Source organism: Giraffa tippelskirchi, chromosome 2 (genome assembly GCF_054371585.1).
Source record: "Giraffa tippelskirchi isolate mGirTip1 chromosome 2, T2T-mGirTip1v1.2.pri, whole genome shotgun sequence".
Classification (NCBI taxonomy): Eukaryota; Metazoa; Chordata; class Mammalia; order Artiodactyla; family Giraffidae; genus Giraffa; species Giraffa tippelskirchi.
This window is the reverse complement of record NC_137276.1, coordinates 124,416,841-124,438,275: the sequence shown is the minus strand read 5'-3', so window position 1 is coordinate 124,438,275 and position 21,435 is coordinate 124,416,841. Positions and strand designations below refer to the sequence as shown.

The following is a 21,435-nucleotide window of genomic DNA, read 5'->3' as shown; positions in this document are numbered from 1 at the left end:
ATAGGAGGCTAGCGGGCTATAGACTATGGGGAAGCAGAAGAGTCAGACACAACTGAGCAACTAAATAATAAACAGATCCCAGCACACATTGGTGTGGGTCAGGAACAATGTGGAGGTGGCAGGGGTGAGGGGGCATCACAGAAAAATTAAGGATCCAGCATAGCACAAGCCATGCAGTATGAAGAGAAATCTGGACCAGACCAGAACCAAGAACTATTCTCATAGCTACTTAAGAGCCTTTACCAGGTCTGTAGTGAAAAGAAACTAAACAATAATATCACAACTGTTTCGTATGTCACTTACAGTTTCAGTACTTAGCTAAGGACATTATTCTGTCCTCAGGGTATTAGTTGCTCAGTTGTATTCAACTGTTTGAGACCCCATGGACTGTAGCCTTCCAGGCTCCTCTGTCCGTGGAATTCTCCAGGAAAGAATACTGGAGTGGGTTGCTATTTCTTACTCCAGGGGATCTTCCCAACCCAGGGATCGAACCCAGGTCTTCTGCATTGCAGGCAGATTCTTTACTGGCTCAGACGGTAAAGAATCCTATTCTCAAGATACTGAGATATTGAAATAATTTCTTTGAAACCTTGTAGACCTGGTGGTTCAGCTGGTAAAGAATCTGCCTGCCAATGCAGAAGACACAAGAGTTGTGGGTTTGAAACCTGGGTTGGCAGGATCCCTTGGAGAAAGAAATGACAACTTGCTCTGGTATTCCTGCCTGGAGAATCCCATGGACAGAGGAGCCAGGCAGGCTATAGTCCATGGGGTCACAAAAAGTTAGACACAACTGAGCAGGCATGCACAGCCCAAATGGACCTAGGGAAAAGAAGATATACGGCTCCTCCTGCATTACCTCATTACTAATTTGAGACTTGGTCAATTGTTGTGCATAAGGACATTCTCATCCTAAGCATTAAATATTTACTGAATGGAATCCCTTGGGATGAGAGGTTTTTGAGAGGAATTTAAGGAAGAAGATAATTTGAAAAATGACTGGACCATAAACTTCTTAAAGGCAGGAACTCTAATGTTCTGTTTACCATTAATGTACATTGTCTGAACTTTAGACACCCAAACAGATGTTGAATGAATGAATGAATGAAGTTTACACTGCATAGTTATATTTGGAATGTCTGTGTGTGCACTCAGTTGTATCCTACTCTTTGTGAACCTATGGACTGTAGCCCACCAGGCTTCTCTGTCCATGGAATTTTCCAGGCAAGGATATTAGAGTGAGTTGCCATTTTCTCCTCCAGGGGATTTTCCCAATCCAGGGATCAAACCCACATCTCTTGTGTCTCCTTCATTGGCAGGCAGATTCTTTACCAACTGTGCCACCTGAGAAGCCCATATAATTACGTTTAGAATAACTATATATTATTTATGTTTTTATTCTATTGGATAAATTCGGTCTTTCTCAATCCACTCAGTGCTACACAGAGCTCTATATTAAAACTCTCCTCCAGATATTATCTTTATTATATGGCAAGGTGGACCTTCAGAACTACCATGGTCAAGAGCATTGCCCAGATTGAGTAAAACGAGCAAGCATTGACAATAAATCTATTTCTCTCTATAAATGTTCTATATTAACATATATAGGGCTTCATAAACTAAAAGCCTAATGAAATGTTTTCCATGTAATTCTCTCTAGGTTGTTTTATAGTCTGTAATGCTACATTTTTAAAGTAACCAAAACAGCACTGGGACAATAAATGCATCTTCACCTAAGCTATTCTGGCATAATCATAATTTTAATTTAAATCAATATAAGTTTGCATTATTAAGTAATTTGAAGATAGGATTTTAAATAATTGAGATATAAGCTTTACCATAAGTGAGACAGAGGAACAAGTCTCACTCACAAGAACTGAAAAATCTTTCTCCTCAGCCTCCTAAATGTTATCCTGGTTAGCTGAAAGGCATTTAGAGTGATTTTTTTTCCTAAGTGCAGGAGAATATTGCAGAGAGATGGAGATTATGGTAAGCGGAAGGCTTACAACTTTCAAGAAACACATTATATATATATAAATATAAACAGAAAGTTTATATTTATAAACTTTATAGCCTTCCTGGCAGGCTACAGTCCATGCGGTCACAAAGAGTCAGACACGACTAAGTGACTGAACACACTTGCAATATATGTGTGTGTATATATATATAAAACATAAGGCTTGGTCAAAGGTTGTTTATAAATTAAAACTTTGAAAAATGAGATATCCAAACATTCCTTCTGAGAAAGAAAAACAAACAAAACTTTATAATTGTCAATAGTCACTGGACAATTATCATGTCCAATATCCGCACCCAATCATGCGGTGCTAAAAGTGGGCAATTAGAAAATGTTTGTATGTGTTGTGATTAAGAATGCAACGCGAGGCTACAATTTTAAAAATTGGCTCCATCACTTTCTAAGTGTGTGGGGAGAACCATGTACTTAATGGCATTAGGATGAGCTAGGTTGCCGTCCAATAACAGCCCCCTTAAAACACAGTGACTTACACAACAAATTTTACTTCTTAATCATGCAAAGCTTACTACAGGTTCTCATAGACCTCCAGGGCAGCTATGATCCTTCAGTTGGCCTAACATTCCAGACTGCTTGAATCTGATACGTTCTTCATGTTGGCAAGGGCATCCATGTCATCATAACAGGGAAAGAGAAAGCATGGAGAACCCAAGCATCAGTTCAATATTGATTACTGTGAAGTAGGCAGAAAAGAAAATTAAGACAAAGTTAACCTGAACTATTTAAAAACCATATCATCAAAATTCAGAACTTGAAAGGGCCTAAAAATGATCCAGTCAAGCCCTGCATTTCACAGATGTGGAAACATACACCAGAGAAAGTATAAGAACATTTACCCAAGGTTATACAACCAGCAATAGCACAGTCTGGAATGAAATCCAGATTTCTCTCCTGGCTCCCTACTGGCTGAAAATTCCACCACTAACCTTTGAAAATGTAGTAACACGCTTGCCCCTCTGTCATCTGGTAGAGACCAGGGCAATATGATGCTTAGGTATCCTATCCCTTTTCCAAAATTATGTTTAATAGAAAACCCAGAAATGATGGTAATGATAGGGGGAATGTCTGCAGGCCTCAAATGTTATTGTGACAGTTATTATTTATCCATACTCATGGCATTTTAGCAATGTGATACATATTATCCAACCCAACTACAAAGCCAGGGTTAAACACCAAATTGAAAATTAACCCAGAACCTTCTTACTCACACTACTCTGCAAGGTCCACTGCTATCAGTAGGAAGAGTCAGAGTGCTGAGCTAGCTGTCACAGGTGGCTTTTGTTTCCATTTGTTGAGTGAAAGAGAAATTGAATAGTATGTCAAGATTAGTGAAGGGTCTACTGTGTCTATTGAAGAGTATGGCTGGCAATGACTAATACAGTCACTTTTCACTTACACAAAGTCAGGTTCAAAATGTGGCTTCACTTATCTTTAATATGAAAGGAATGATCAGAGTTCTATTACCACGTCCATGTACTTAGATCATTACCATATGAACCTCGTCCTTTCCCTTTCCCTGCTTTGCTTCAGACTCCAGCACTGAGTGTGAAAAGGCAGCCTTCATGTCACGAGGCTGAGCTGGGAAGGAATACTACCCTAGAGCATCCTAGAGCTCTACTGCACCAGAGCTATTGCTGTTACTTCTTTGTTAAGCCCCACATCTTTCAAAACTGATGATTCTTAAAATGAGTTCAGAAATTCAATTATTGTACTGCTGCTGCTGCTGCTAAGTCGCTTCAGTCGTGTCCGACTCTGTGCGACTCCATAGACGGCAGCTCACCAGGCTCCGCCATCCCTGGGATTCTCCAGGCAAGAACACTGGAGTGGGTTGCCATTTCCTTCTCCAGTCCATGAAAGGGAAAAGTGAAAGTGAAGTCGCTCAGTCGTGTCCGACTCTTAGTGACCCCATGGACTGCAGCCCACCAGGCTTCTCCATCCGTGGGATTTTCCAGGCAAGAGTACTGGAGTGGGGTGCCATTGCCTTCTCTGTAATTATTGTACAAAACACCCCAAATACTCTGGTTAAAAATGTTTTTGTGAGATAACCTTCCTTTTATGCCCTATATACTGTTATCTAACTTTAACAACTAGAAATTGTTATTTATTCAAATAGCAGCTTGCTTACTTTATGACATTGCATTAAATAGTTACATGCCTCAAGTTAGAATGGCTCCACCCAAAGAGTCTCCAAAATCTTGTTTAGTGTAGTGAGGACCGTAATGACATTCTAATTATTAAGTACAATAGATATTTAAAAAAAAACAAAGCTGGTACCTCCTATTTTCTTTAAAATAGCATTGATGATATTCTTCCTCCAGTGGATTATAGATCAGAGAGGTCTAGATAAGAATAAAAGCAGCCCCTTAGCAGAGTAGCTTGGACCTTTGAAATGAAAACAAGATGCTATTTTTCATTCACATCAAGCCTGTGCAAGTATTTGGGTTAGTTTTATATGTCAAAACCAAAAAGGTAGGCTTAGCAAAGACATTGTCTCTTGCTTCAAATAAGGCAGGCTGAGGAGATGTACATCATTTCGCTCACACACAGAACTCCCCTCCCTTTTGTTCCTGCTTCTCTCCTGCTTAGAGCTGACTGACTCCTCCTTCCTGCAGCTCTGAGGATCACAGGCTGATTGAAGAACACAGCGGTTCTGATGGGGAGCTGTGCTCAATGACTCTCTCTCCCTCTCTCATTTTCTCTCTGTCTCCCAGTCTCTGAACCGGCCAAGCTGAAAACTACCCGATAATCTCTCTGCCTTTGAATCCAGCTCTGGAACCAAATGCATCATTTTACTGCTCTTAAAAAGTGAATAGAGTTTGATTACCTCAAGCCAAAGCTGCTTTGCTCCACAAGAAGGACCCAAAAGGACCCAGACATCATTGTTTTCCAGTCTACTTGAGGAGCTTTTGCTTTCATCCCTGAAACTTGCTGGTTTCAGGAGGGAGTTTTTGGCTTTTTTTTTTTTTTTAATTAAATGTTGAAAAGTTTCTTATTGCTGCTTTAAGTGGAACCCATTTTTCAAATATGAGTTGAGTCGGGTCTAACGGAGACTTGTCTGACCGTTTTCTGCAGGAATGACCATGGAACATCTTGAGGGAAACTTGGTAGGAGAAAATGAGATCTGATTTGCAACTAACAGCCATGCTTATTAATCGTGAGATTATTTACAGACCTATTGAAAAAGAAGTTGAATATTGACCAAGGATAATGTCTGTGTTTCTCAGTAACTTATCAACAAATGACTCTAACCTGTGGAAAGGAAACCATAATTCGACAGACCCTTTAAATCCTCCAGGAACCGTGAATACCTATCTTTTTTGCCTGACATGCCTAATGACTCTGGCAGCCCTGGCAGGCAGCATTTATTCCCTAGTTTCCCTGCTGAAAATGCGGAACAGAACTGTTGTGTCCATGCTTGTGGCTTCCTGGTCTGGGGATGATCTCATGAGCGTCTTGTCGGTGACCATCTTCATGTTTTTGCAGTGGCCAAATGGGGTCTCTGACTACTTCCAGTCTCTGTGCACCATCTCTGCCTTACTTTATTTATGCCAGGGCCTCTCGAGCAACTTGAAGGCGACTCTCTTGGTCTCCTACAACTTTTACACGATGCACAGGGCTGTGGGGAGCCAGGCAACCTCCAGAAGATCTGGCCAGGTGCTCGGCGTGGCTCTGACCGTGTGGGCAACCAGTCTGCTGCTCTCGGCGCTCCCTCTGTGCGGCTGGGGCGCCTTCGTGCGCACGCCTTGGGGCTGTCTGGCCGACTGCTCCAGCTCCTACGTGCTGCTCATCTTCGCTGTGTACACTTCGGCTTTCGGACTACTAGCCGGCCTCTCGGTCCCGCTCACTCACCAGTTGCTGTGTTCCGAGCAGCCGCCGAGACTTCACGCCAACTACCAGGAAATTTCCCGCGGCGCTTCCACTCCAGCGACCCCTGCAACTGGAGGGAGAGTGCTTTCCTTGTCCTCAGATGATGCTCCAGGTCCAGCCCCGCCGTGCTCTGGAGGATGCTCCCCGAGCTCGGACACCGTGTTTGGACCGGGTCCACCCGCGAGGAGCCCAGGGCCAGGGCAGGAGCCGGGGCACGGTGCTGCCGCTGTGGCTGGAAACTGCAGGCGCAAGAACGGGGGGACTCTCTTTGGCACCAGGAGCTTCACCGTGAGCGTAGCGCAGAAGCGCTTTTCTTTGATCTTAGCGCTGACAAAAGTCACCCTTTGGCTGCCCATGATGGTAAAAGTGCGGTTGCTCACGGTGTGCGGATGTGTGTGCCAGACAGTATGAGCGCGTGTTGAGACCAGCGCCCCTGGTTTGGAGGGTTAAGAGATGTGCAGTTTAGTCCGCTTGCAAATGGATTTCGGTTGGTTTTAAAGAAGCACTTGGAGGAAAGCAGTTCACGGGCAGGACTAGCAGCCTCGAAACCTTTGCTAAGTGCTTCTCGGTTCACAATTAGGGAGGAGGGCGGGGAGGGCTTTCAGGCGCGGGAGACTTAGTTTTCCCAGATCTGTCATGGTCAAGGGTGTACTCTCTCCGAGCAATGTCTGGGAGTATTCAGAAAAGGAGGGAGGCAGTGAAGGAAAACAGTGTATGCCTCTATTATTCCCCCAGTCTTCTGTCCTGCCCTTATCTTTGCTCCTTTCCTCCCTAGTAAGGTCGCAGCCCATCCCCATCAGGAAGAGAGGAGAGGCATAACCACCAGTAGAGAGAACAGAGAGTAGACAAAACAGGCTTTTGTTCACGCTTCCAAGAGAGAGCCAGAGGAGGGAGGTGGCAGGTGGTGCCCTAGAGTGACAAGCATGGCCTGGCAGGGGTGAGAGGCTAGGGATATGACAAAGGACATCTGGAGTACCAGGTACAGATTTCACAGATGCTTGCCTGTTTTCTGGGATAGTGTTTTTTCATGTTGTGAACTGTGCTTTCCTGGTGGAAACTTGAGCCAAGCCAGCACAGACTAGGCATTCAAGAGTGGAAACCCTCAAAAGCCTGTGCAGTCTGGGGCAGCTGGCCTCTTCCCAAAGGATCCTGGTAGCCCAAAACCAATGATGCCAGCTCAGGAGCAGAGCTTCTAGCTCTCAGATAGGAAAGGGCCCTGGAGAAGGGAGCTGAGCCAGCATGCTTGGGGGGAAAGGCTTGGCAAAGTGGAAAACATTTTCTTGGGATAGATCTGAAGCTCTCTGATTTTACAGATCCACATGGCGGTCCAGCACATCTTGGGGTTTCAGAGCCTCCCCTTTGAGATGCTCAGCTTTATGCTAACCCTCCTGGCCACCACTGTAACTCCAGTGTTTGTCTTGTCTAAACATTGGACACACTTGCCCTGTGGCTGCATCATCAACTGCAAGCAGAACACATATGCAGTGACATCGGATGGGAAAAAACGTAAGTCCTGGATAGTGCAGCGGTTGAGAACAATATGCAGAGGGTCAAACACAGAAAGGTGGTCTATTGAGAGAGTTGCCTTAGTAGGTGATGAAGAGTCCAAGGACAAGTGAAATGGTACATAAAAGGAAGAAATGTTAAACAATTATCAGCACAATGTTGGAGTAAATTTTAAATGAGGCAGGTTTAAAAGAACTCTGTGAACTGCATATACATTGAATGATTATTTTAGGTGATTAAAAAAAAGAGAGAATTCATTCAACCCTGCATGAAATCAACAAAGGACTTTAGATGTTATATCCACCATAACTCTTAGCTCTGAGTAGAAAATAAATCCCCCTCCCAAGTCTACGTAGGAGAAGCCTGCATCTTTGAAAAGTTAAAATTCATTATGTTAATGTTTATTATTATTGAGTGGAACAGTAAAGAAAAGCATTTCCATTATTTTGCAGATTGCATTCTTCCAGGATTTTGGAAAGTTTTCAGAGTAAGCAATAGGAGCATCTGAAAACATTTCCAAAACAAATTTCAAGTGTATGCCTCTGCTTTTAGAAAACATACACATATATACACAAATGACAACAACCCCCCCCAAATACCTATAATTTCAAGAAAGGACAAAGGTTGGCAGAGTTGTCAACATATGTTCATGTATAAATCTCATCATTAGTTACTTTAAAAAAAAATCTGTTTTAAAAACTACATCTCTAACAGGAATGGAGTCAATTATAAATCTCACTAGACTGTAATTGTTCCTATATTAAGACAGGAAAAGTTAAGGAATGACCTGTATGTTTTTACTCTGTCAGGAAGGAAAAGGATATCTTTTTTGTCATTCCAGAAAAAAGATAGGACGTTCTACCGTTTAATAAATCCAATACACTACTAAATGCATTAGTGTATGCTGAATTAACTCTTCCATTAATTGTCCTTTGCTCAGAATAAGCAAGTATACTTTTGTTTAACAGAGAAGAACGAGTGAATGAAAACAGTCCATCTCAAACCATATTAGGGCTATAAAAACTGGAGACTATTGAAGAATACTCTGCAATCAATTCTTCAACAGGGTTATTTTATAACATTCAATAGTCATGAACTGCTCATTTTCCATGTATTCATGACATTTAATGTCTAGATAATTTTCAAATGACCTGAAGATTTTTTTAGTGTTAAGCGTGCCAGAAACTTTTATTGTCAATAGATGCCAAATTCATCTATGCCCTTAAAATACAATAACCTCAGAACTTATAATAAGTATGTGCTTCTGGAGATTAATATCCAGAGCAACAGTGACACAGAAAATTAATAATAAATCTTTTTGATAGAAAACACAGAAGAACATAGAACATATAAAAATTACTTACAGACCTGAAAGTTCTACCATTCTATCAAACATTAATATTTTGTCCCTAAATTAATGAACCAATCCCACCTTATATATTTAAAATTGTGAGAGAGACGAGAATTTAGAGCAGTCTTTTTAAGAACTAAAGGACACCTCTGTCAAAGCCAAAAACAAAGCAGTACAACATATCTATCACTATAAATTGTCTAGGAAGCAGTCTCTCTGGTACTGCACAAGACAGAAGAACCTACAGCAGGCTAGTAGAATCAATAATCAAGTTAATATCTCATGTTTGAAATCAGAACCACACCTTTCAAGATCAAAACAATATTTTTCCTCTAAAATTCCCATTGCCCTTATTTGTATGGGGCAATACAGGGAGAGATGTAAAAATTCAGGGAAGATGTGGAAATGTAAGCCTAGAGAAGCATGGCTTCAAAAATAAAACAGGGAAACATTCATTTAAAATGGCTTCATTCTGTTTTGACCCCAGGCTCTGCCACAGGGAAATCATAAGAATAAGAATGGTGTATTTTCACTGTCTGACCCACCATAAATTTTCCTATTGCTAGGATGACACACAATTTTGAAACTGCAAAGATGGCTCTTCCTCAGGTGGGCAGGAGCTTGGTCAGTTACTTGGTGTAGTACTTTGATTCTATATAGTTATACTGCTTTGATGGCTCCAGTTTCATACTTAAGCCTTTTCTCCTTAACAACTTAATGTCCCCTTTTAACTTTTTTTGTTGTTGTTGTTTTGTTTTTTGCTGAAAACTCCAGGAACAAGAAAAGGAACATATTTTTTTCCTAACTCACACTTAGTGTAAACATGATTCTACATCTCAGCTTCACTATATGGAAACTGAGAGACATGCAGCCAGAAGATGAAGTTTCCAGGGATAAGAGTTCTCTCCTGTTTTCAACAATAATCTGTATTACTAGTGTCTCAAGACAAAAGTGGTTTTAAAACAAGATGGTTTTAACACAGAGGTCTCAGGTGGCAGACATATGGATTGGATATAGCTTTCACACCCATTTTGTTTGAAAATTAAACAGACAGTTCAAGTAAAATATTTTCTAAGAATAAAAATCAGATTTTCAGCTTCTTTTTTTTGATGAGGTCAAAGTATCTGGTGACATATTACACTGAAGAATTGTATTTATAAGCTGATAAAATTACTTATATCTAAAATTGTCATTAGCAAGATGTGATTAAAATCAGAAGACTAGAGCTAATTCGTGTCCTAAATAGGGTTTTGCTTTTCAGAACAAATGAGCGTGTGTGCTCAGTTATGTCCAATTCTTTGTGACCCCATGGACGGTAAGCCCACCAGGCTCCTCTGTCTGTGGAATTTTCCAGGCAAAAATACTGAAGTAGGTTGCCATTTCCTCCTCCAGGGGATCTTCACCACCCAGGGATTGAACTCAGGTCTCCTGCACTGGCAGGCGAATACTTTACCATTGTGCCACCTGGGAAGCCCCAGAACAAATGTTAACAGTGTACTTAATTCTCATAAGTGTAGTATTGATTTCCAAAAGATCCTGGCTCTATCCTGATGGTCTTAAGCTTCTTGTAAGTTACTAGTCAGTTATTGTCTACCCTGTTACATTGTTATAGCCTATTACCTTCCAGAATTTACCTCTAGTGTTAAGGAAAAGTAACTAACAAGAAATATTTCTATTGGTTGCATTTTATAATTAACATACTTCCCTTAACTTAAAGATAGCATATGGGGGACATTCTGCTTCTATTAACATATTTCTCTCAAGGGTCTGATTAGCAGTACAGCAATTTCCCAGAGAGGCTAATAACTCCAATTTTGGAGTCAGCTTTAAATTCAAATCTCTTTAAGTAAGTAATCTTAGGTTTCCTTTATCAGCCTCAGTTTTCTCAAATGCAAAATAGAAGGCAATGGCACCCTACTCCAGTACTCTTGCCTGGAAAATCCCATGGGCGGAGGAGCCTGGTAGGCTGCAGACCATGGGGTCGCTAAGAGTTGGAAACGACTGAGCGACTTCACTTTCCCTTTTCACTTTCATACATTGGAGAAGGAAATGGCAACCCACTCCAGTGTTCTTGCCTGGAGAATCCCAGGGACGGGGGAGCCTGGTGGGCTGCCATCTATGGGGTCTCACAGAGTCAGACACGACTGAAGTGATTTAGCAGCAGCATGTAGGGTTGTTGTTTTGTTAAATGACATGACCCACGTGCCTAATTGGCCCTGGAATGCTCTAGTTCCCCACTGTATCTTTCACAATCGGACTTCCTTCTTGAAGCCTATCTTAGACTGCCTCTTGCACCTCATAACATGGAGGTAGATTGTCCATTGAACTAATTCTTTAAAAAGCTTGCTCATTTTTGCTTTATATACTTCATAGTTGTGATGTGTAGCTAATAAGATATATAGCTACAGATACCAATTTATATGATAAAATTGGGGTTTTATGACAGTTTTTGTTTGCTTAATATCCTTGAATTGACCACTTGTGACTTTGTATCTTATTTTAGAGAAAAAAGAAAACCTATCAATCATTGAAACATCCCTTTATTCAGCTTTCACACTATTAAAACAAACTAAAAATTCTAATTTAATTTTACTGAACTATGTTATTAGAAAAACCTTAGTAGTACTATAAATGAGACAGTGGATAGTGTTAACATCTGTTTCTACTTTTCCATTTTCTTTGAATAGAAATTTTTGTTTGTGTCCTGGCTCAAACAAAGAGTGTTTTTGGCTCAAATAATGAATGATAACTATAAATTCTATCTTTCAGTCAGTGGAATTGGTTTGTAAATCTTCAGTTCTGAGACAATTTCAGTAATAGAATCAGCATATGAATGACACAAGGATGTACTATGAAATAAATCAAACTTTACCTGTTGTTTTCATAGAAAGTTTATATTTTTTAGTAAACTTTTCCCCAAGGATCTCTCAATATGTGCTAAGTGTGTGCTGTAAAACACAAAGCTATCCAAGTAGAAAAAAGTTTTGAAATGAGCCATGTTTGAAAGATGAAAACCCAAATATTACATTGTATTTAGTCTACCATCTTGATATAGCTCCATTCTTAATACTCAGAAATTATCTAGTATTTAATGACATTCACACAAAACAATTATATCACTTCTGTCACATTCTCACTTGTTATTTTACTAAAACTTTATACTGTATCCACCAAATAGTAGTAGTGTATATAGGATATCATCATATTTCATCTGATTTAAACCATAGAAAGTTTTATGCATTCCTGCTAAACTCATCTTATAATTGATAAGGTACAGACATGTTGTAAAATGCTTCATTTCACAGAAATATAAATATATGCACATTTTTACAATTCATTTCAAATTATTCATGCTATTTTTAAACATTTAAAAACTATTTCAGCATTATCTAATTTTTAAGGTATTCATTTATAAGCATAAATGTCAGGAATGATATACATCAAAATATTGAAAGCAGTTGTATCTATTGTTGGTATTGCCAGCTGAATAGGTCAAAGAATATTAAAAGCTTCCTTTTTGAGTTTTTTTTTAAGGCTACATTGCTTTTGTTATGTTTATTTATTTATTTGGCTGTGTTCATTTATAGTTGTGGCACATGGGAATCTCATTGTATCATGCAGACCTTTCGTTGGACACACAGACTTTCTCTAGTTGTGGCACATGGGTTCAGTAGTAGTTGTGGCAGTGTGGACAATCTACTTGTGGCATGCAGGTTTAGTTACCCTGATGAATGTGAGGTCTTAGTTCCCAGACGAGGGATAGAACTCACGTCCCCTGCACTGAAAGGCAGATTCTTAACCACTGGACCACCAGGGAAGTCTCTATTAAGAGCTTCTTAATTAATATCTAGTAAAATGTAATTTATAAACTATGTATTTTATCCTAAAATAAAGATATGCACAATTGGTAGACGGATATAGCTAAACCTAAAACTGAAAGTATATGAGACTTTTTAAATTTATAGTTAAAGTTTTAAATAAAATTTGTTTAAAGACTTCAGGGTTCTGGAGCTGTATGTATGTCAAGCCTTTCATTGTGTAAGTGACAACAGTTAGGCCCAGAATGCTATGATGGCTTGAATTTGTGAGGCACTATTGCTTTGCATAATTGACAAGATCGTTTTAAGATTTCATACTAATCAGGTATAATTCACTTTCTTATTTTTATTCACTTTGTATATTCAACTGCTGTTTACATCTACCTTCCTAATCATGGAATTTTGGTTTTGTTTTTACATAGCCAAGAGGAGATGCTTTGAATTCAATCTATCATTTCAGCAAAGTTATGGAATTTATAAAATAGCACATGAAGATTACTATGATGATGATGAAAATTCTACAGCCTGTCACAATCTCATGAACTATGAGTGCACAACTACAAAAGACTCTCAGAGAGACACTCATATCTTCAGTGCCATAAAAGTGGAAATCAGCACTACACCCTCTCTGGACAGCTCCACACTAACAGGCATCAACAAATGCACAAACACTGACATTATAGAAGCTGAAGAGGAGTCCCACAGTAAAAGAGGTGTTGATCCACTACTCTCTGAAAAAGCAGAAGGTGATATCAAATATGATGAAACCACCTTTTTGGAAGGGCCAGAAAGAAGACTTTCTCATGAAGAGAGTCAGAAACCAGACCTTTCAGACTGGGAATGGTGTAGGAGTAAATCAGAAAGAACCCCTCGTCAGGTACAGTAAAGATTGCTATTATTGTAAAGTAAAAATGAGACCAAGCATGACAGCATGCAAAAAAACTATCAGTTGTTTATTTCATTCAAGATTGTATTCACTTGCCTCAATTAATTTCCATAATATTAGATTTATTTCAAAATGTCTTTTGAAAGACTTCTAAATGTTTTTAATTTGTTCTATACTTTCATTCAAATTCTATATATTTGGGGATTGGAAGAGTTAAATATGCTTTTTGAGAAGGGCAGAGCATTCTATTCTAACTTCATGTAATCCATATAAATTCAGACTAGACCCTTGAAACTTATCTAAAGTTAATTAACTTACAGGTTTTATTTTTCTTCACCTGAAAACTTTACACAAGTCCCTGAAAGAGGTTTGGGGGCAAATGTTTATACAACTAGTGATGAAGAAATAGTCCTATTGCAACTGTACTAGATAGCTTACCTATTAACCTTGCTGAAATTAGTCCCTCTAATACTCAGCAAGGAAAAAAAGATCTATTTCAGAATACACCCAAGTGAACCTTTACAAAAACCCTGCTTAATGTTCCATCTTTTTAAGGATTGAAGAATGTTTATATAATGTTTTTTAATGAAAGAATTTGTACCTTAAGTTCATCTCATTCTTTCCTAGATTTCAGCCTGCCTAGAATGGTGAGGAGTACTTACTTTATTAAAATCATAGTGTGATATTGATATAAGATTGTTCTTTCCTCTAAATGCTCATCTCTGATAATTATAGTTGCCCTTGCTTTCCACAAAATTGATTTACTAGGAAAAGATACCTTTATCTACCTGACAGTGTAAATCAAAGTCCACTTGCCCATAGTCTCTGAAATCAAAAATATAATTCTTCAAATATCTGCTAGTAATAATGCAATCATTGATCAAAAATATGACCATACAGCACCAATTATGAATATGAACAGAATAATCTGAGATTTCCTTTATTCTTCTTAATTAATTAAAACTACTAGTTTTACTTTGATAACATCAGTTTTAAAAGTTGGATAATAAAACAAAGCATATAAAACATATGATTAAAAATAATTACACATAGTGTTATATGATTGGATACCTCAAAAAAATCACTAAATATTTACTGTAAATTGAAAAATATCATAAAAGGTATATTACTCATAGGACACATTGTTCTGTCAATGTGGACACACTGACAGGACACACACATTTTTAAAACAATGAGGTATCCCAGCTAAAAGGGGACTCCCTACAATATCATCATAAATTTGCTCCTAAATAATTTAAACCTCCTGGTTTTCTCCCACTTAAAAATTAAGTAATATTCATGATGAAGTGAGTGTGTATATGTGTCAGTGTGCACCCATATTCACCCCAGTAACTTGGAGCTACAGTACCCTGTGCTACTCCCCTGGTCCACCTTTATGCTTACCTCTTATCGGTTACAGCTATCTTGACACTTGCTCATGCTTTTTAGTTTTACTATTTTATCACAAATGAGTGTATTTCTAGCAAAATATATTCCTTAGTTTTGCTTGTTTTGAGTTTCCTAAAGATAGCATCATTTCTGGGTGGGACTTGTGTTTTTTTTCCATACTACCTTACTTTAAATGACTTCATTTTCTAATTAATTTTGTCAAAACAATGGGAAATGCTGCCTCAACTATCACAACTTACAGCTCTTATTTAAAAGTCTTAATTATATTTTTGGAGAATATAATCCCTTCTCCTAGAATTGGGGGAATATGTAAAAGGATCAGACACTGCTTACATCTAAGTATATTGTCTTATGAGAATAGTGAAGTACAAGTTACCAACCTCTGTAAATCAAAAGCCAAAACGATATATGGAAAGCACAAAATGCTGATCAATCCAGATATCTTTCAACTACAAAGATTGCTTGTTAGGTATTAATATTGTAACATTTGTGAAGAGCAAATAGTTCAGGAAACTGATTTTAAATGATCCTTTAAAAATATTTAGTGGTAAAATAGATAATACAATGCTCAGGAAATGTAAATTTATATTTTAAGAGACTAATTAAAATTAAATGAAATACTATCATAAATTTAAAAACAACAGCAAGAAATCCTTCAGCTACAGGCTGATGTTATTGGTATGACTTTTCCTTAGCAAATCACCTATGGATTTTAAGGTTAACATTATAACCAAAATGTGTTTTAGGGTTGAAAAGCTTTTCCTCTGACCAAAGATTGGTTTTAACTCTTAACCTATTCTTCACCAGCAGATATTTCATGGGAAAAGATAATGACTTAGAAAGCACTTTCCTTTCATTCTCTCCTTCCAAGTTCTTTCTTTGCTCTGAAATCAACTTAACTTATATATATTATAGTGATACATTAAACTTTGGTAGATATTGTAGTAATTATGAAAACACTATCTTTTTATCTTCTAGGGTTGTATTTTCAAATATTTAGGTTCAATTTATCAGCCCATTGAATTATCCATGTTCTTTGTTTGGGGGCTATAAAAAAACACAGGTTTGATTTAGAATGTATTTAACTATCCCTACCATATTTTTACAATGTGCTCAGTCATTCAGTTGTGGCTGACTCTTTGCAACCAGATGGACTGTTGCCCACCAGGCTCCTCTGTCCATGGGGTTCTCCAGGCAAGAATACTGGAATGGGTTGCCATTCCCTACTCCAGGGGATCTTCTCGACCCAGAGATCAAACCTGTGTCTCCTGCATCTCTGCACTGGCAGGCAGATTCTTTACCACTCCACCACCTCGGAAGCCCTTTTTTTTTTTAAGAATACAATAAACGTTGCTTTTTTTTTTTTTTTAGCGTTTATGCAAGTAAACAAATTCTCAGTATATCATGTTAGAAATTCTGGTAGATGTGAGCGTGTCAGATCAAGGTTAAGTTATAAAGAAAATGGTAGCAGAATGACTTGAGTGGGCTTAACTGCTGTCCGATAAAATGTATCAGAGATGAGAGTGTTTCTAGGACTAAAATTCAGTGTGATACTTAGCCACACAATTGCTTCTTTTTGGATCCCTAGTAGGTTGAATCCTAAGCAGTTTATTGTTTTAAAGTTCAGGAAAAAATGGAAATGTCAGAGGTCTTCAGTAACAAAGTTTTAATGTGGTTGCCATGGTATGCGGAGAAGGCAATAGCACCCCACTCCAGTATTCTTGCCTGGAAAATCCCATAGATGAAGGAGCCTGGTAAGCTGCAGTCCATGGGGTCGCTAAGAGTCAGACACGACTGAGCTACTTCACTTTCACTTTTCCCTTCCATGCACTGGAGAAGGAAATGGCAACCCACTCCAGTATTCTTGCCTGGAGAATCCTAGGGACGGCAGAGCCTGGTGAGCTGCCATCTATGGGGTCACACAGAGTCGGACACGACTGAAGCGACTTAGCAGCAGCAGCAGCTGGATATATGCCTAAGAGTGGGATTGCAGGATTGTACAGTAACCCTATTTTTCATTTTTAGGAGATCTCCATACTATTCTCCATAATGGCTGTATATAGTGGCTCCAATATACATTCCCACCAACAGTATAGGAGGGTTCCTTTTTCTCTACACCCTCTTCAGCAGTTGTTGTTTGTAGACTTTTTGATGATGACCGTGATGACCAGAGTAGAAAGCCAATTTTAAATGGAGTTCACTCCAGTTTTCTTACTTGTATGGTTTCAGATTTTACATTTGTATCTCCAATCATTTAGAATTTATTTTTGTGTTTGGTATAACATATGAATATAATTTTATCTTTTTTCCAAAGTTTTACCCATTATTTACTAAAAGGAGTCATTTATTTAAAACTCAAGTATTATCCACAGTGTTTTGAGATATTATCTTTATCTTATACTAAATTTCCATATTTACTTCGGTCTACCTCTGGTCTTTCTATTCTATTTCACTATTTGTCTATTCATACACTGGTATCTCACTGTTTCAATTAGAGAGACTCTTCAAGTCAGTTCAGTCGCTCAGTCGTGTCCGACTCTTCGAGACCCCATGAATTGCAGCACGCCAGGCCTCTCTGTCCATCACCAACTCCCGGAGTCTACCCAAACCCATGTCCATCAAGTCGGTGATGCCATCCAACCATCTCATCCTCTGTCGTCCCCTACTCCTCCTGCCCCCAATCCTACCCAGCATTAGGGTCTTTTCCAATGAATCAACACTTCACATGAGGTGGCCAAAGTACTGGAGTTTCAGCTTCAACATCAGACCTTCCAATGAACACCCAGGATTGATCTCTTTTAGGATGGATTGATTGGATCTCCTCGCAGTCCAAGGGACTCTCAAGAGTCTTCTCCAACACCATAGTTCAAAAGCATCAATTCTTCGGCGCTCAGCTTTCTTCACCGTCCACCTCTCACATCCATACATGACCACTGGAAAAACCATAACCTTGACTAGATGGACTTTTGTTGGCAAAGTAATGTCTCTGCTTTTAAATATGCTATCTAGGTTGGCCATAATCTTCCTTCCAAGGAGTAATCGTCTTTTAATTTCATGGCTGCAATCACCATCAGCAGTGATTCTGGAGCCCAAAAAAATAAAGTCTGACACTGTTTCCACTGTTTCCCCATCTATTTCCCATAAAGTGATGGAACCAGATGCCATGATCTTAGTTTTCTGAACGTTGAGCTTTAAGCCAACGTTTTCACTCTCCTCTTTCACCTTCATCAAGAGGCTCTTTAGTTCTTCTTCACTTTCTGCCATAAGGGTGGTGTCATCCGCATATCTGAGGTTATTGATATTTCTCCCGGCAATCTTGATTCCAGCTTGTGTTTCTTCCAGCCCAGCATTTCTCATTTAGATTATAATAAATTTTAATGTCTAGTAGTCCTGACCTCCCCATTCCCCTTATTTTTTCTTTCTCAGTATTTTTCTTGCTATTCTCATATGCTTGCTTTTCCATAACAACTTTGATTTCAACTTGTTTACTTCCTTTAAAAAAGCTTTATCAGGATATTGTTAAGTTTATAAGTTGGTCCAAAGAAAATGTTATCACGTTAAGTTGTCCCATCCTTTTCATTTGTTCTAGTCCACACTTGTATCTTTCTTATAAAAGGTTTAAAAATTTTCTTCCTATAAGCTTTACACATTTTATTTAGGTTTATTCCTGAATATTTGATCTTCCTTTTTTTAATTGTAAATGAGGTTTTTCTCTAATATCAGGTACTCTAAATGGTTGTTGTTTGTGTGTATTAAAGATATTGATTTCTGCCTCTTAGTACTATATCTGTTAACCTACTACAACATTTTATTGTTTAAATAAAATCATTGGTTTATCATTAATTATCTAGGATTTTCCCAGTGTACCATCATACCATCAACAAATAGAGTAGTTTTACTTCTTCTTTATCAATACTTATGCCTCTGTTTAATTTCTTCTCTCTAGTTGTATTCACTGATCCCTCTAGAATAATATTGAGTAGGGAAAGAGACAGGGCAGTCAATCTTGCATTGTTCCTGATCTTAGTGAAAGGTTACTGATGTTGTCCCATTGAGGAAAATACTGGCTCTTGTTACTTTCTAAGGCAGTTAATTTAATCTTTGGTGACGATAATGATGACTATGATTAATACTTATGGAGCACTTGCTATGTGTCATACACAGTACATATAATTGTTTATTTAGAATTCATAAGGATTGTCTGGTAGATCAGTTCAATGCAGTTCAGTCGCTCAGTCGTGTCTGACTGTTTGCGACCCCATGGACTGCAGCACACCAGGCCTCCCTATCCATCACCAACTCCTGGAGTTTACTCAAACTCATGTCCATTGAGTTGGTGATGCCATCCAACCATCTCATCCTCTGTCGTCCCCTTCTCCTCTCACCTTCAGTCTTTCCCAGCATCAAGGTCTTTTCCAATGAGTCAACTCTTCGCATGAGGTGGCCAAAGTATTGGAGTTTCAGCTTCAACATCAGTGCTTCCAATGAATATTCAGGATTGATTTCCTTTAGGATTGACTGGTTTGATCTCCTTGCTGTCAAAGGGAGTCTCCAGAGTCTTCTTCGATACCACAGTTCAAAAGAATCAATTCTTCAGAACTCAGCTTTCTTTATAGTCCAACTCTCACATCCATACATGACTATTGGAAAAACTATATCTTGACTAGATGGACCTTTGTTGGCAAAGTAATGTCTCTGCTTTTTAATAGCTGTCAAGGTTGGTCATAACTTTTCTTTCAAGGAGTAAAGTCTTTTAATTTCATGGCTGTAGTCACCAACTGAAGTGATGTTGGAGACCAAAAAAATAAATCTGTCACTGTTTCCACTGTTTCCCCATCTATTTGCCATGAAATGATGTGACTGGATGCCATGATCTTAGCTTTCTGAATGTTGAGTTTTAAGTCAACTTTCTCATTCTCCTCTTTGACTTTCATCAAGAGGCTCTTTAGTTCTTCTTCACTTTCTGCCATAAGGGTGGTGTCATCTGCATATCTGAGGTTACTGATATTTCTCCCGGCAATCTTGATTCCAGTTTGTGCTTCCTCCAGCCCAGCATTTCTCATGATGTACTCTGCATATAAGTTAAATAAACAAGGTGACAATATACAGCCTTGACATACTCCTTTCCTGATTTGGAACCAGTCTGTTGTTCCATGTCCAGTTCTAACTGTTGCTTCTTGACCTGCATACAGATTTCTTAGGAGGCAGTTCAGGTGGCTTGGTACTCCCATCTCTTGAAGAATTTTCCACAGTTTGTTGTGATCCACACAGTCAAAGGCTTTGGCATAGTCAATAAAGCAGAAGTAGATGTTTCTCTGGAACTCTTGCTTTTTCGATGATCCAACGGATGTTGGCATTTGATCTCTGGTTCCTCTGCCTTTTCTAAATCAAGCTTGAACATCTGGAAGTTCACAGTTCACATACTGTTGAAGCCTTGTTTGGAGAATTTTAAGCATTATTTTACTAACGTGTGCTGCTGCTGCTGCTGCTAAGTCGCTTCAGTGGTGTCCGACTCTGTGCAATCCCATAGACGGCAGCCCACCAGGCTCCTCTGTCCCTAGGATTCTTCAGGCAAGAGCACTGGAGTGTGTTGCCATTTCCTTCTCCATTGCATGCATGCATGCTAACTCACTACAGTCGTGTCCGACTCTGTGCGACCCTATGGACAGCAGCCCACCAGGCTCCTCTGTCCACGGGATTCTCTTGACAAGAATACTGGAGTGGGTTGCCATTTCCTTTCCCATGTGAGATTAGTGCAATTGTGCGGTAGTTTGAGCATTCTCTGGCATTGCCTTTCTTTGGGATTGGAATGAAAACTGACCTATTCTAGTTCTGTGGCCACTACTGAGTTTTCCAAATTTGCTGGCATATTGAGTGCAGCACTTTCACAGCATCATCTTTTAGGATTTGAAATAGCTCAACAGAATTCTATCACCTCCACTAGCTTTGTTCATAGTGATGCTATGCTGGGCTGATTGAAGCACAAGCTGGAATCAAGATTTCTGGGAGAGAAACATCAATAACCTCAAATGTGCAGATGACACCACCCTTATGGCAGGAAGTGAAGAAGAACTAAAGAGCCTCTTGATGAAAGTCAAAGAGGAGAGTGAGAAAGGTGACTTAAAACTCAACATTCAGAAAGCTAAGATCATGGCATCCAGTTACATTACTTCATCGCAAATACATGGGGAAACAATGGAAACAGTGAGAGACTTTATTTTGGGGGACTCCAAAATCACTGCAGATGGTGACTGCTGCCATGAAATTAAAAGACGCTTACTTCTTGGAAGAAAAGTTATGACAAACCTAGACAACATAATAAAAAGCAGAGACATTACTTTGCCAACAAAGGTCCATCTAATCAAACCTATGGTTTTTCCCTTAGTCATATATGGATGTGAGAGCTGGACTATAAAGAAAGCTGAGCGCCAAAGAATTCAATGCTTTTGAACTGTGGTGTTGGAGAAGACTCTTGAGAGTCCCTTGGACTGCAAGGAGATCCAACCAGTCCATCCTAAAGGAAATCAGTTCTGAATATTCATTTACAGTACTGATGCTGAACCTG

The 21,435-nt window shown here is 39.0% G+C and overlaps 1 protein-coding gene across 2 annotated transcripts in view; it reads left to right on the top strand.

Annotated features, from left to right (window-relative positions):
• GPR149 (G protein-coupled receptor 149) overlaps window positions 1-21,435 on the top strand; it is a 162,719-nt gene that overhangs the window by 84,779 nt on the left and 56,505 nt on the right. For both annotated transcript variants that reach the window (XM_081532182.1, XM_081532193.1), the window contains 3 exons: window positions 4,645-6,259; window positions 7,213-7,405; window positions 12,997-13,451. In XM_081532182.1, the coding sequence (XP_081388308.1) occupies window positions 5,240-6,259; window positions 7,213-7,405; window positions 12,997-13,451 (1,668 nt within the window). In that variant the 5' untranslated portion in view covers window positions 4,645-5,239. The remainder of the gene's footprint in view (window positions 1-4,644; window positions 6,260-7,212; window positions 7,406-12,996; window positions 13,452-21,435) is intronic.